This window comes from Urocampus carinirostris, chromosome 13 (genome assembly GCF_059441175.1).
Source record: "Urocampus carinirostris isolate Australia breed hairy pipefish chromosome 13, RoL_Ucar_1.0, whole genome shotgun sequence".
Lineage (NCBI taxonomy): Eukaryota > Metazoa > Chordata > Actinopteri > Syngnathiformes > Syngnathidae > Urocampus > Urocampus carinirostris.
Window position 1 is genome coordinate 27,942,338 of NC_142361.1, and position 15,146 is coordinate 27,957,483.

At 38.9% G+C, this 15,146-nt stretch overlaps 1 protein-coding gene across 3 annotated transcripts; it reads left to right on the forward strand.

The window, feature by feature from the left end:
- The first annotated feature begins 1,708 nt into the window (after positions 1 to 1,708).
- On the forward strand, positions 1,709 to 12,636 carry sufu (suppressor of fused homolog (Drosophila)). Of its 3 annotated transcripts, XM_088351703.1 has the most exons (12): positions 1,709 to 1,787; positions 1,905 to 2,073; positions 2,262 to 2,396; positions 4,068 to 4,204; positions 5,992 to 6,134; positions 6,200 to 6,285; positions 6,727 to 6,799; positions 7,944 to 8,197; positions 8,863 to 8,997; positions 9,086 to 9,224; positions 10,451 to 10,519; positions 10,591 to 12,636. In XM_088351703.1, the coding sequence occupies exons 2-12, from the start codon at positions 1,925 to 1,927 to the stop codon at positions 10,678 to 10,680; spliced, it is 1,410 nt and encodes a 469-aa protein (XP_088207829.1). In that variant the 5' UTR covers positions 1,709 to 1,787; positions 1,905 to 1,924; the 3' UTR covers positions 10,681 to 12,636. The 3 variants fall into 3 exon arrangements, with proteins under 3 accessions (XP_088207829.1, XP_088207828.1, XP_088207830.1); XM_088351702.1 differs by having other exon boundaries at positions 1,735 to 2,073; XM_088351704.1 differs by having other exon boundaries at positions 1,735 to 2,073; positions 7,947 to 8,197.
- Positions 12,637 to 15,146: the final 2,510 nt, after the last annotated feature.

Genomic DNA, 15,146 nt, shown 5'->3' on the forward strand with positions numbered 1-15,146 from the left:
TCCATACTTCAATGTAAAAAAAATATTAAATATCTAATTATGATAACAGTGTAAGTATTTTTTTTAAGTGAATTTTGGCACGTTTGGGCTTCCATATCGGTAACAGTGATGTAAAATGTATTGATGTATTTTAATGTTTATTTGTTTATTTATCTGAGCCTGTAAATAACACCTCAAATTTTAAATAAACAATGTAGTGCGTAATTTTAGTGCCTCCTGGTGGTACAAAAAAATCTTTCATTTAGTAAAAAAAACAACACTGATTTGAATTCTAGGTAAAAATACATAAACTATCATACCAATGTTAATTTTTAGGAAGAAACAAAAACATCATACGTTGTGAAATTTGAATTTCCCTTAAATAGTGGAATCCCTATCCTAAATGTGGCCGCCATGGTTGTCTGCCATCTTGCTGCTATGCTGCGCTCTTAGTACTGGTTTTCCTTTGGATTAGACAGTGCAGTGTTATCTCGCAGTCAAATATTACCACAGCAAAAAAACTACTAATGTTTATCATTCGTTGGTAGGGACGTTGAAATCATAATATGCAACAATGGAGGGAATGTTTTTCTTTAATAATACATTTCTGTATTGTAAAATGGCGGCACGACGGATGGGTGGTTAGCGCGCAGACCCACGGTGCAGAGGTTCATGGTTAAAGTCCAGCTACCGCAGTCTCCCCGTGTGGAGTTTGAATGCGTGGGTTTTCTCCGGGCACTTCAGTTTCCAAAAACGCACGTCTGCCGGTCCAAATTGTCCATAGGTGTGAATGAGCGAGCGAATCGTCTGTCCCTGTGTGCCTTGCGACTGGCTGGCAACCAGTTCAGGGTGTCCCCTGCCCACTGCCCGAAGACAGCTGGGAGCACCAGCACCCCCACGACCCTACTGAGGATAAGCGGTGCAGATAATGGAGGGATGTACAGTGGAACCTCGGTTTTCGAACGCCTCTCAGTTCGGACAAATCGGTGTTCGACCAAAAATTTTGAGAAATTCTTGCTTTGCTGTTAGGTCAAAAAAATCGGAGTTCGAACGCCGGTACGCTAGGGTGCGATGCTGAGCGGCGTATGGGTGTTTTAGCCTCTAATTATGCCTCCGAAAAAGGTCGGTGCAAGCAGGACAGGTGAAAAAAGACAAGTTGTTCGTCCAACTATTGCCTTTAAGAAAGACATAATAACTGATTATGAAAGAGGTGTACGAATTTCCGATCTTGCTAGTGAATACAGGATGGCTAAATCTACTATCAGTACGATAGTAAAGAATAAGGAGGCTGTGAAATCGAGTGATGCGGCCAAGGAAGTTAGCGCTATAAGCAAGCAACTGCCGCAAGTTTTGGAAGAGGTTGAAAAACTTTTGAGGATTTTTCTCTGCCCACCGTCCACCACAAAGGTAAGAAATCCTATTCATAATCCCTTTTTTTATTTTTACTCGTTCATGTTAGCGTAATATTTCGTACGGAAGATTACGCTAACGCGAACGTACGATTAGCCTGGGTTAGCTTCATGTTTACGTTCATGTTAAACATTCAGGGTGTTGGAACGGATTAAAACGATTTTACATTACTTTTAATGGGAAAAACGATTTTCGGTGATCGACCAAATCGGTTTTCGAATAGGGTTCTGGAACGGATTATGGTCGATAACCGAGTTTCCGCTGTATTGTAAAAACGCAACAAGTCATTTCATTGGTTATCAAGGACGTCAATCATCAACGTCACTACATGCCACCAACCAATCACTATCGTTTTCGAAGGGGATGCGCAACAGGCTGGGCCCCATCCGGCTGAAGCGGTGAGCTTCTTTCAGAGCAGCTTAGGGCCAAAAACATTATCATTTTAGTTAAAAGTTTATTTTTTCTGAAGAAGTGTAAAATATTTGTCATTAAGTCCTTGTTTTCCGTCAAATAAGGCTTGTTTAACGGCCGTGGCATGGATGAAGTACGGCCTAACAGCGGTGCCCAAGCGCACGGTCTCCCTTCCCTTTTCCCCCAAGGACTGCAGGCTATCTACGGGGAATGTCGGCGACTGTATCCCAACCAAGCGAACCCGCTTCAAGTTACAGCTATTGTCAAATATTGGTGGGTAAAACTCTTCATTTCGTTGTTTACTCGTTCATTTTTCTCAAATTCGCTTAGCAGTTGTGAAAGTACAAAAGTTAGCTTCCAAGCTAACAATGTAGCTACGCGTTTGTATCGAACGTAGAACTTTTCCTTTTTACAAACCTTCACGGCTAAAAAAAATAACGTTTTTTTGTACGCCATTGCAGGTTAGGTGGTCCCGACCCGTTAGATTATATTAGTATGTACCGAAATCCGGGCTGTCCAGCCCAGGACGTCCAGGAGCATTGGCACTACATCAGTTTTGGACTCAGCGACCTTTACGGAGACAACAGAGTTCACGAGTAAGTATTCATCAAAATCTGGTCCGTTTCAGACTCCATTTAGTCATAAAATAGACGTTTGAACTGGGTTGTGTTTGGCCGATTATACGTTAACCAATTTGAGTCCATACAGACTGAATATTTTCAACGTTTTCCTAATTTAACCATCAAACGTGACATATTTTTAAAAGAGATGTTTATTTTCCTACTAAGGTTTGAACAATTTTATTGACACTATTAACAGCAAATAAACTGAGGTTTGAACAATTTTTCTCGACAATCTTAACAGCAATTAAGCATATTCACAATTTTGTTATATCTGACAAAACGACGTTTTAACCATTTTTTTCGACATTTTTAACAGCAATTAAACACACAATTTCAATATATCATATCCCAACATTATGAGTTTTTATCGTCCTTTTTAACTTACGACATTTACACATAATAGTGTGGAATACGTTTTCGGCCCTTCTTTATAGTATTTTTCTCTCAATATCTCATCAATGCCGTACCTAATCTCGTCGCATGCAATGTTTCTCAACTTCGATAAATTCAATCAACAACAAATCTTTTACGTTTCTATTATGCCTGCCTTCTCTTTGTCCCATAAAAAGTCTGATATTGGCTGAACTCACTCCCACAATGCTTTTCTCCTCATTCAATTCGCAATCTTGTGTGATTCATATAGACTTTGCAATTTTGCAAAACAATACTGTACTTTTTGTACTGTATTTATTATTGTTATTTGTGCTTGCATTAATGCCAAAGAAGGACGCAAAATCATGATAACCACGGATCCGAATCTTGTGATGATCAAGAAATGTGAAGAGGGCGCAGGAATTGCTACCCTCACTAAGTTGCATGTGTGGAACAATCAACAATGGGGCCTATTCAATAAAAATAAAGAGGTGATAATAACGACATTCATTACAAGTAGAAGTATTAAAATCAGTTTTATTTATACTGTGATGTTCCCCCCCCCCCTGTGTCCACCTGATACTCCACTCAACCAGATCAAGTCACATTCACACCAAAGTTACAAAAAATGTTGTAATTTCTTTATTCTGAATATACATCACAAGCAGTGCAAGGCTTTGATCATTGTCAAAACAATTTGGGAAATGAAAACATGTAAAAATGGAAAACAGAAGAATGAGGAAGCTACATAAACCACAAAACGAAGTAATAGAAAACAAAAGACATAGAAAGAAGAAGCAGCAAATCTTATTAGCTCTCACCCCTTTACAAAACAAATATAAATATATGCATATCTATACACTGACAAACATGCATATAAACGTATACAATCATTTTCCTTTACATGTATATATATTTTTTCAAATATATGTAAATTAAACATTAATGTTGTGGGTTCAAAATGTATTTGCATATTACTATAGGGTACTATCCCCTTGCTATACGGCAATTTTACTTTGTGATTCTCCCCTTAGAACGGATTCATGTCGTATTAGGGGTGTACTGTAAAGACGTGATTTGATAGAAATTTGGCATATATTTAAACTGATTTTACTTGGGTCATGTCTGCATGTTACTTTGTTTACCAGGTTTATAGTTTGCCAATTTGGCATTTCACAAAGCATCCTGTATTCCACCTAATAATCCCATAATAGTTGAAAAATTAAAGTTGTAAAATACAAAAAATGTAAAACATACCCGCTTTCTTGTCAGATTCACAGGAACGGACAAACCCAGCGGCTTTGGTTTTGAGCTTACCTTTAGACTGAAAAGAGAGACGGGCGAGACGGCGCCGCCGACCTGGCCTGCTGAACTCATGCAAGGCTTGGCTCGATACGTGTTTCAATCGGGTGAGAAGAAAAGCACACAGATGATGTTGTGTATGTTTTTGAATTTGTATAGAAATAATACAGCGGAAGTTCAAATGTTTTGGCACTTGTCTTCCAAATCTTGGTTCCGAAATATCCCTAGCATGTAAAGATCTCAATACCCAATCATCAAGGTTATTTCATGGTCATGCTTGCAAAAATCGTTAAAACTCAAGTTGGCTACTGAAACATTTCCGATTAATTTTTACTTTCAAGCATGAAAAGGAAAGCTAGTTTTAATGCATTTTTCCAAATATTTCAAAATTTTGGGATCATTCTTTCCAGAGTGAGACTGCCAACAGAAGGTCTGGTTTATTACTGTACTTCCTTTGTTTTATCGTGGTTTTTTTTTTTGCATGTGTTTGTTTGAATATTTAAGCTACTTTTCTGACGTGATTGAAAAAAAAAACTGACACACATCAAAAGATAGTGAATGACAAATTATAATTGATACCAGTTTTATCAGATAAATAATTTTCTTAGCATTTTGTTACTTTAGTCCATTAATATAATGATCTAGAAAGACAGAACAACAAAAATAATCAGACATCGTTCTATTTAATTTAAACACTTGGAAAATACAAACAGGAAGCATCCGATGTCCCAGCTTCCTCGCCTCCAGCCTCCCCTTCCTTTGTATTGCTATACAATTCCATGGGACAGTAAACTGTGTTCAAGCTATTTTTGCCCGTGTTGGAGTTTTAAAACTATTGCTTTAAAAGTCCCATTGTGAAAATGGCTCACACCATGGCAGCATCCTTCTAAAATTAGTATATTAGTTGTAATAATTTTTAGAAGAAACCCAAGCTCTCCAGTTTCGCCATTTTTTTCCCTCTCTTTCAGCTGGAATCCATTAGTTTGTGGGGGGGGCTTGGTGTCTGAGCACAGCAAATCCCGGGCTGCCCCGGACCACACACATTTAGTCAAACACCCAACCTATAACTTGTGCATGCCACCTCTCAAGCATATGGAAATATTAAAGTCCCAGTGTGTAATATATAGTGAGCTCCAGTGGGGTTAAAATACTTCATTCGTTTACATTTTGTATCAATACATTCATATAAAAGGTACATTTGTTTTTGCCATCTCATGACCATGATTTTTTTTTAAGAGTCATAGGTTTAGACCTTTGTAATTATACTATTACAGAACTTAAGATGCTTTTTGAAGAACTAAACATTTTTAGCTATTATTTTACTACTACACAAGCTCGAATGACCATTTTGTGATGGTTTCTTGTCCCGGTGGTGCTTTTAGCACTTAACTATGACTTACTTTCCACAGCTGAGCTTTGCACGTGATAGTGCCCAAGTTTTGTGATTCATGCATATTTTACTTTCTACCCACTGTTTCTTTCTCTTGCCACTCATGTTAGCGAATTAGCTGCTGGCTATGGCTCACCGCTAATGTTCTTATTAGAAGTGCCGCTTCATTCTTCATTGTAATTCACCTTCCACTTCTGTTCATGCAAGCTAATGTCGCTAAGTTTAGTGATTCAGAGTCCCGATGCTTGACAAATTTTGCCCAAATCTTGTAATTCATGCGTTTTCAATCCCCTCCCAATGGTCTTCCACCAATGCTTGACAAATTCTGCTCTTGCAATTTTTTTACTGTCTTATTAGCTTCTCCCACTCGTTGCTATAGTTCGCCAATTACTCCAGCTTTGACCAACTTCAGCTACTTGCTCTTTTAAGCTGCTCCAATTGTATCAAGCGCGAATTAAAACAAATGAGGAATTCTAATTCTTTCCTTTATGATGTACCTTGCAGAAAATACATTTTGCAGCGGCGACCACATCTCATGGCACAATCCCCTAGACAACAGCGAATCTCGCATCCAGCATATGTTGCTCACAGAAGACCCTCAAATGAATCCCATTCAAACTCCCTTTGGCGCTGTCAGCTTCTTGCAGGTATTTTCGCATGTTACACACCTTAAAAGAGGACATGGAATGGATCTCAGTTTTGTGGCCTGCAGATTGTGGGCGTTTGTACGGAGGAGTTGCAGGCGGCCCAGCAGTGGAATGGCCAAGGCATCTTGGAATTGATGCGGGGGCTTCCAGTGTGAGTTTAACACAAAGGCAGCTTATAATGTGCTATTGAACACAGTGAAAAAAATACAAGTATAGTTAAAGCTATCCTAGTGGTTGTAAATGGAAATTGTAGTTCTATATTGATCACAGAATTTCCGACCTGAGGAAAAACAATGCAGTATCGTCTAATTTTTGCAAATACTTTCCTACTTGTTTTCAACGTCTCACGGTGCAGCAATGAGGTTGTTTAGATATTCAGTAAGAAGCAATGAATTATTTCAACAGTTTTTATTTTTGCTATTGCAAGCCTAAGAGTCTGGAATGAGATGACTAATCTAAGTGGGTGAAAAACCAGTCGATCTATCCGTTTTATTCATATTTGATAATTGCAATATGAATTCCTATAGAATGACTCCATAAAACTTCTCTGTGAATAAAATTTTTGGTCTAATGACCGCTCTTGTGCCTGTAGCGCCGGCGGTCCCTGGCTGATTACTGACATGAGGCGAGGGGAAACCATCTTTGACATTGATCCACATCTACAAGTAAGGCTGAAGGTCATTTGAAAAAGGAATTCTCTAGTGTAAATAAGATCATGTGGGGAATTCCTTTTAAAATGTTTATCATTATTGGTAGTTCATTCTGAATAATCTATCAGTCAATCCATCAGATCATCACATAATCGAATATGTTAAAACCGAGATAATAAGGTTTACCTCGTACCTTAGACCCCCTGGATACGACTTATCTGTTCTAAAGTGGGGATCACAAAGTGAAATTGACATATGGTGGGGTATACAAACCTTTGATAAGCTAATGCCTTCCAAACCCACAGTACCCCAGATAAGGAAATTTCAATAAGTACTACTTATGCGTAATGTACATATATATGACTAAATAAACATTATCAATATACAAGTAAAGGAAAAATTACATTTTATTCACCCTTTATGTGACGCTACTTGAGCTGGTAAATGGCGTAGCAGGTGAATGCAAAGGAGGGAGAAGACGGGGAATTAAAAATGAAACTGATTTTAAAACTTCCACTTGTGAAGATTGCCTTTGCTTCATCGCCTCCTTATTTCCAATTATGGTCCTGATTGTCTATCTGTAATGGCCATATTCCTTAGGAAGGGTAAAGATGTCCCTAGGCGGCAGTAGCTCAGGAGGTAGAGCGATCGTTTTAGGATTAAGGGATCCCAGTTCGAATCCCGGCTTGTCCGTGTTACATGTCGCTTTGGGAAGTCATTGACTTGAAAAGCGCTATATAAATGCAGATCATTTCAGATCATTCTTTATCAATACAACCCTTGTTTTTACTTCTCCCATTAGCATTACTCCAAGCCTTGGCACTTATAGCTAATAAACCTACCGTCTTTCTATTTATAGATTTGCTCCCAAATCCTTTAAGTAAACAAAATATCTGACACCGTTGCATTTTTACCTCATAGATCTGGACGGGCATCTTTATTTTTTGGCATGCAAAATAATTTTTGCTGATGTCATATAGTGGGGAAATGCCCATAATACTGGGCTGAAAAAAACATCTGGTTCCACACTGTTACGTGAAAACGTCCCTAGGCGACGACGACGTATCTCGGGGGTCTACTGTTCAAGAGTATATGGCGCCCCCTATGGCACTTCGGCGGGCTGATATCTTGACGATTGCGTTTTTCTTGCTCTTCCAAGCAGGAGCGAGTGGACCAAGGCATCGAGACGGAAGGTTCCAACTTGAGCGGTGTCAGTGCTAAATGCGTCTGGGACGATTTGAGCAGACCACCAGAGGACGACGAGGACAGTCGCTCCATTTGCGTCACATCTCAGCCTCGGAGACTCTCCAACAAAGACACTGAACAGATCAGAGAGACTTTGAGGAAAGGCTTGGAGTTTAGCACCAAAGCGCCACTGCCCCCTATCAACAGCCACAGGCATGACAGACCTCAGTGAGTATGCACATACCAGTGTGGAATGCATTACTGAAAAAAAGATTAATTTGTTTTAGTTACCTAATTTAAGAAGTAACTCCGTTACTAGATTACTGAAAAGTAGGTACAAATTACTGTATTTACTCGCATAGAAGACTACTCCCTAAAACTGCTTTATGACAAAAGAAATAGAAAACGTGTACACAAACCTGTAGAAGTAAACACTTAGTCGAGACACTCCATATCCATGTTGTCTCTTGGCTCCTTTTCTGGTTGCAGTTCAAGGCACAGTTAATTGCAAAAATAATTTTTCAAATAAAAAGACCAAAATTCAGCAGGTGTTTACTGTAAATTCTGTGCTACCGTTTGCCCCATTGACTTTGTTTTTCCTGTGTAAGCCACGCCCCTTCCCCACACACTACCTACTTTTTGCTACTGGTGACACACAAAAAAGATATGTGTGCGTAGACTGACCCCCCGATTTGAGTATTTTGCGTAATACTTTTAAATTACGCTTGGTTTCTAGTGTACACGTTTGGGAAGATATCTCCATGAGGAGAAATTCAGCATACAAATGTATTATGTGTAGCGGAATAACGCAGTAACACACTATGTAGTAATAACATTTGATGAATAACGCGTCACAGCATTTCCTCAATACTTCCCTTTTTCCGTCTTTCCAGAAGTCGAAAGGACAGCTTGGAAAGCGAAACGTCCACAGCCATCGTCCCGCACGAGTTGGTGCGAACGAGGCAACTGGAAAGCGTTCATTTGAAATTTAATCAAGAGTCCGGCACGCTGCTTCCCCTCTGCTTACGGTACCACACATAATGCTTAGGGAAATGGCATTCGGAGTCGTTTATTTCGTAGAAAAGACCAAGATCGAATTTGATTGATGCCTTCCAGGGGGCGCCTGCTGCACGGCCGGCATTTTACTTTCAACAGCATCAACGGCGACACGGCCATTACATTCGTATCAACTGGGGTGGAAGGAGCCTTCGCTACAGAAGAGCATCCATATGCAGCCCATGGACCCTGGCTGCAGGTAATCTTACAAACACCACAGAGAATCAAAACAATCGTCACTCTACATCACTTACCAAAAAGAGCTGTACGAAGTTTGGAACTTTTACTTGATGCCGCCATGTCCTGACTTGTCATCATTTGCGGCCTCTGTCAAGCTGTTTGTTACAGGGTACTTGTAAGTTTTTCCTCACAATATAAAGTTTGACATCGGTTGCAGTAACTCTTATGACCAGAAGTGGCAGTCATGTGTAAAGAGATGGCAGTCCAGCAAGAACTTCTGTAAAAGCCCCAGTGTGTATTTTGTAGCAAGCTTAGTGGTGTAAAGATTATTTATTGATTCAAATAAGCAAAGACACATGTACTATTTTTAAGGACCTGCAAGGTTAAAATTGATTTCGTTGAATAACTTGAGACACCCTTTGAAGATGCCGACATGTTTGGGTGCCATCTTACTACTACAGAAGACCTATTTTGTGAAGTAAGCTTGTCCTGGTGGTGCTTTTAGTAATTACCAGCTACTTACCTTTCTCAGTTGGGCCCTTCATGTGGTGGTTGCTGAATCAGGCATACTTTTTCCCCTCCTGTTTCCTTTTCTAGCCACTTGGCTGCAGGCTATGGCTTTCCGCTAGTATTGTTAGCTGCTCCTTGTAAATAGAGCTTGCTTCATCCTTTAGTGTCGTATGCCTTCCACATTTGTTCGTTCGAGTGAACGTAGCAGATTTTGTTATTCAGGGTGCCAACATTTGACAATTTTATTCTTCAATCGATCTTTTTTTTTGCATTGCGATTTTCCGGCAACAAATTGCAGCTCAAAGCGCTGTATAAAAATATTTTATGTACATTGAGAAAATAAAATCCCCTCATAAATCAAATTATTTTACCGGCCTTTTCAGTAGCTTCACTCGATAGCCATTTAAGTTATTAACCGACATCAGCTCTGACTCCAGGTATTGGCTCTTTTCAGCTGCTCAGGGTGTATCCAGCTTGTTTAGTCTTTTGTGGTCGCTTGCAAGGGTTAAGACCAGCTTTCATGTCCTGTTGCTAGCTGTGTACATCCTAGCTCACTTGAGAAACATGAGGAAGTAGGTTTTTGAATTTTATTTTTTTTCGAGCTTCTTCCAATGCACATGATTCAGATCCTTTCCAAGCTTCCACAACATGCACTGGGGATTTTTTACTTACCTAAGCCATTTTCCGGTTCATCTACTACACTCAATCCAATGGCTTTCTGTGTACCCTACACAGATATTGCTGACTGAAGAGTTTGTGGACCAGATGCTCGGGGATTTACACGATCTCAACACTTGTGAGGATGTAAGTACAATGTAAAGATATTCTACACTTTTCACCTTGGATTTGTTCGACCTTTTTTCCCCATCTTATAGAGCAAACTACCAAAAGAATTCAGTTGGCCGGAGAAAAAGCTGAAGATCTCCATCCTCCCGGACTCTGTGTTTGATAACCTTCTACAGTGATGCTAGAAAAACAGATCTACAAACTCGGAGGACACAGTGACGTGGGTGTGTCCTCACTCGAGTATATCAAACGCCAGATTGTCACTTCGCAAGCAATAGTTTGTGTTTTATTTATTCCTGGGGCCATACAACAAAATCTCACTGTTTCAATATTGCCTTCTTGTGTGCATTTAACAAATGCTGGACATTTTTTTCGTGTTACAATGCCAAAGGTTATGTTGAGCATTCAGTGAAAGGGCTTTGACTGAGCAGAGGAAGCTAACGACATTAGCTGCCCACACCCCTAGTTGTGTATTCTATTTTTGTATAATTTCCACTTTTAAATAACGTTTACTCTGACATTGACTGTTATGTGTCACCAATCAAATGGATTTTATTATAATCTCACCAAGACTGAAAAGACGTTTTACTCTATTGGCTTTTAGAGTGATGTGTACTGTTACATTCTACATTCTGAGGGATGCAGATTGTCTTTGTTACTTGCAATTTTGACTGAACTTGATTATAATCCTAAGTGCATTAGAGAGTATGTATCACCTCAAATAAAATATTTTGCCTGGCAAATATAGGCTGGACAATACATCGCTTCTTGGGTGTACAAGTTCCATTGAGCTGAAAATGTGTAGGTAGTTTGCCGGTATATTTTAATTTATTAATCTATGGCTAATGAAATTAATATCTGTTTTTTAAGCACTGCACACAGTGTACAGTTCAACTTGTGATCTGAAAACTGCTGTAATGTGTAAGATCTTGTTTTAAACCAATCGGGACACGAGGCAGACGATCAAATTCAGCTATATTTTATCAAAAACAATGCACATGTGATTCAAACGCATGTACAGTGTATGAAAATGGTTCAACAAAATGTCTGGGGCACTTGTAATGTAGATTGCTTAAGACTTAAATTCTCTGTCAGAGAATGGGATTGAACCCGCGTCTCGCGTCGCTTATAATTTGACAGGCTGTTTCCTTTTTGTATAAAGTCTTCCAATTGACCTGATTCATTACTGTTATTGTGCTGTTCAGTGCAATGTGACTAACCAGAATCTCAGGTTTTAGTATCTTTTTTATTGTTACATGCCAAACAAGTTACCAGTAGATTCTCCCAAAGCAAACAAGACCCAGCATTTATAATAGGCACGCTCTGAAGTCTGAGCAATTGGGTAAATAGTTCAAAGGGATGTGTTAAAAAGATACCAGTGTCTGCTGTTGACTGGATTAACTCAAAACTATTTTGTATTTCCCAAAAAAGGATGGATTTATCAGTCCTAATATTTAGTTGCATGATAAGAGTTTTTTATAACTGCTTCAGATCTGTGTGGCATAGACCCAACAAATGTATGGCACCTTAAAATTATTTCACTCCACGATAGCCTGACAACATTCCACAATTAATTTACATTTCTTGGTTTGGCTTCACAAACAGCATTTTTTTATCACACACAAGATCTCGATTGGATTGAGATCTGGGAATTGGGCTGGCCACTCCATAAAATTATTTTTTTTGGTTTGGGACCAAAAACTTGCCTACTGGTGTGTTTAGGGTCATTGTCTTGTTGAAACACCCATTTCAAGGGCATGAGGCAACATAACCTCTTCAAGTATCTTGACATACACAAACTGATCTATTAGCCCTGGTATGCGATAAATGAGCCCAACACCAGAGTAGGAGAAACATGCCCAGACAATGCTACTCGCACCACCATGCTTTGCTGTCTTCAATGTGTACTAAGGTTTGAATTCAGAGTGTGGGGGTCTTCTCACTCATGGTCTGTGGCCCCCTATACCCCAAAAGGAGAATTTTATTTTCATCAGTCCACAAAATGTTTCTCTAATTTTCTTTAGGCCAGTTCATGTGTTCTTGGCGAATTGTAACCTCTCCTGCACATGTCTTTTTCAAACAGAGTGACTTTGCGTGGGATTCTTGAAAATAAATTTGCTCCACGCAGATGTAAATGCACTTGTACTCTTCTGGTTTGCAGTATTTAGTGACATTTTTACAATAGGACTCTGCTCGCACCTGGTTTTGTAACCAATATTCACACACATGAATTGCGTTTGCCTGTGTATTTTCTGTACAGCCTTTTGAGACTTCTTGTGATTAAGGGTCTATACAAATAAACATGACTAGACTAGATGTCTTGTTACAGCACTTACAGGTAACTGCAGACTGTGTTTCATGGTCCTGGAGCTGATCATTGGTTGAGCCTTTGCCATCTTGGTTATTCTCCGGTCCATTTAATGGCTGTCTTGAGTTTTCTTCCATGTGTGTCTGTTTTTTACCCGTTTTAAGGAATTGAAAATCATTTCAGCGGAACAGCCAACAATTCTTTGCACTTCCTTATCGGTTCTTCACTCTAATTAACTTTTTTATGAAAAACCACCCTTTTTCAGTGCAGCGTCTTGAAGGACCCATTTTCCTCAAATGCATGTTCAACCTGTGCTGGCTTCGTCATCCTTAAATAGGCGCGAACTGATTCACACCTGTTTTTGTCTTATTTTTTCTTCCGGAAAATGTATTAAGTCAGCGATTGGTTGGCACGCTGCTATATTTTTGAACACACCCCTTTGAACTATTTGCCCAACCGCACAGCCTTCGGAGCATGCCTATTATGAATTATGGGTCTTGTTTGTTTTCTGAGAATCTACTGTATCTACTTTTAACTTGTCTAGTGTGTAACAATAAAAAGCACAAAAAACGGATATTCCGGTTAGTCACATTGCACTGCTATTATTTTGAACAGTTGATGTTTCCACAGTAACTAGTATTCTAATAATGCTGCCTAATTTTGAACCATTTTTCATGAATTATAAAAGAAACAGCAACTACACTGCCACCTACATTCGTGGCTGTATAATTGCATTTAACTAACTATAAGTAATATTTACTGAAGTTTTAAAATAAAATGTTCACCAGCCGTAAAAATGAACCCCTGCCACATCGCTACCTACTGTTATTAATGTATAATAGCATAGCATAAAAAAGCTATTTTAACTGTAAGTAGCATTTTCTAAAAAGCACATTTCCCCGGTTGTGAGCATTTAATTCAATTACTAAATCACACATTTTAATAGAAGTAATTTATATTTTCGTTTTAACTAGATACAAGTGTTGGTTAGCAAACCCCTACCACAAAAAAAAACGGCCTGGAGAGGTATGGGTGCCGCCAGGCTGTACTCGCCCAAGACACACCACAGGAAGTGGTGCCCCAACGACTCGTGTGGTTAAGGGATCCGTGAACAAAACAAACCACTACCGTCGATTGATGACACCATGACGCTGCGAGTAAATGACAATAATCACTCATTTTAAAATATGACTCTCATAAAAAGTACTTCCGATGTTATTATAAATGTATTGTTAATATTTCATTGTGGGGCCCGGGGGCCCCACAAAGGTAATTGCTGCTGACTCTCCAAGATAGCTTTACCCGCCCCCTCTCAGAGGCTCCTCCCCCTTTTTGGTTCCGGTGTGTGTTCAAGCGAAAGGAATTCCGGCTCTTAGAGGAACGGCTTTTTCGGCTCAACTTACTAAAGAGAGCCGACTCTTTCAGTGCCCAAACGACTCTTCAGATTGTTTTTGTTGCTTTAATCCATATATTAACAATTGTTATGTAACAATTTGAAGAAAATGACTTTAGGATCGAAGAGTGGGGGGAGGAGAACATAGATTACAAAAGAAGATGAAAATAGTCATTTTTTTAGGTCTTTTAATCATTTTTCATTTGTTTTTGTGACAATTTTAGTTTGTTGCTTGTTTTCTGGGTCATTTCTAGTTGTTTATTTTTTTAGTTTGGGGTCGTTTGTCATATTTTGATCATGTCCTGGCCATTTTTTTTTTGTTTTTTTTTTTGGTCAGTTTTGAATGCTTTTAATGTTTGTTTTGTCATTTAGTGTTGTATTTTGGTTATTTCATGGTCAAGTTTCTTTGTTTTTGATCAATTTTGTTCTTTTTTTCCTGGTCCCTTTGTTTGGTTTTGGGGGTCAAATTTGTTTTTTAGGATGTTATTTTTTTGTTCTTGCTTGTGTTTGTGTGTTGTTTGTCATATTTTGGTAATTTTCTGGTCGATTTATTTTTGGGTTAATATGTTTTTGTTTTTTTTGGGCCAATTTTGACTGTTTTTGACAGAATTTTTGGCTGATTCTTTTCATATTTTGGATGTTTCTTGGTGTATTATTTGGTATTGCAACAACCATTGCAGCTTGGTAATCATACATCCACAACAGTAGGTGGCAGTTGTTCTCTTCTAAAAATGCATGTAAAATTGGTAAACATTTGGAATGAGCTCATGTGCAGTACCTTCTAAATGTTTCTTAATTTTCAACATGTTGAGGTTTTTGAATGTTTCCCTGCCCTCATGTAGGTTTTAGATCAGGGGATGGTGTCATAATAGACAGTGGTTTGCAATAATCTGTGGTCTGTTTTGGGGTCATATTATTTTTCTGATCGTTTCAGGGTCGATTTT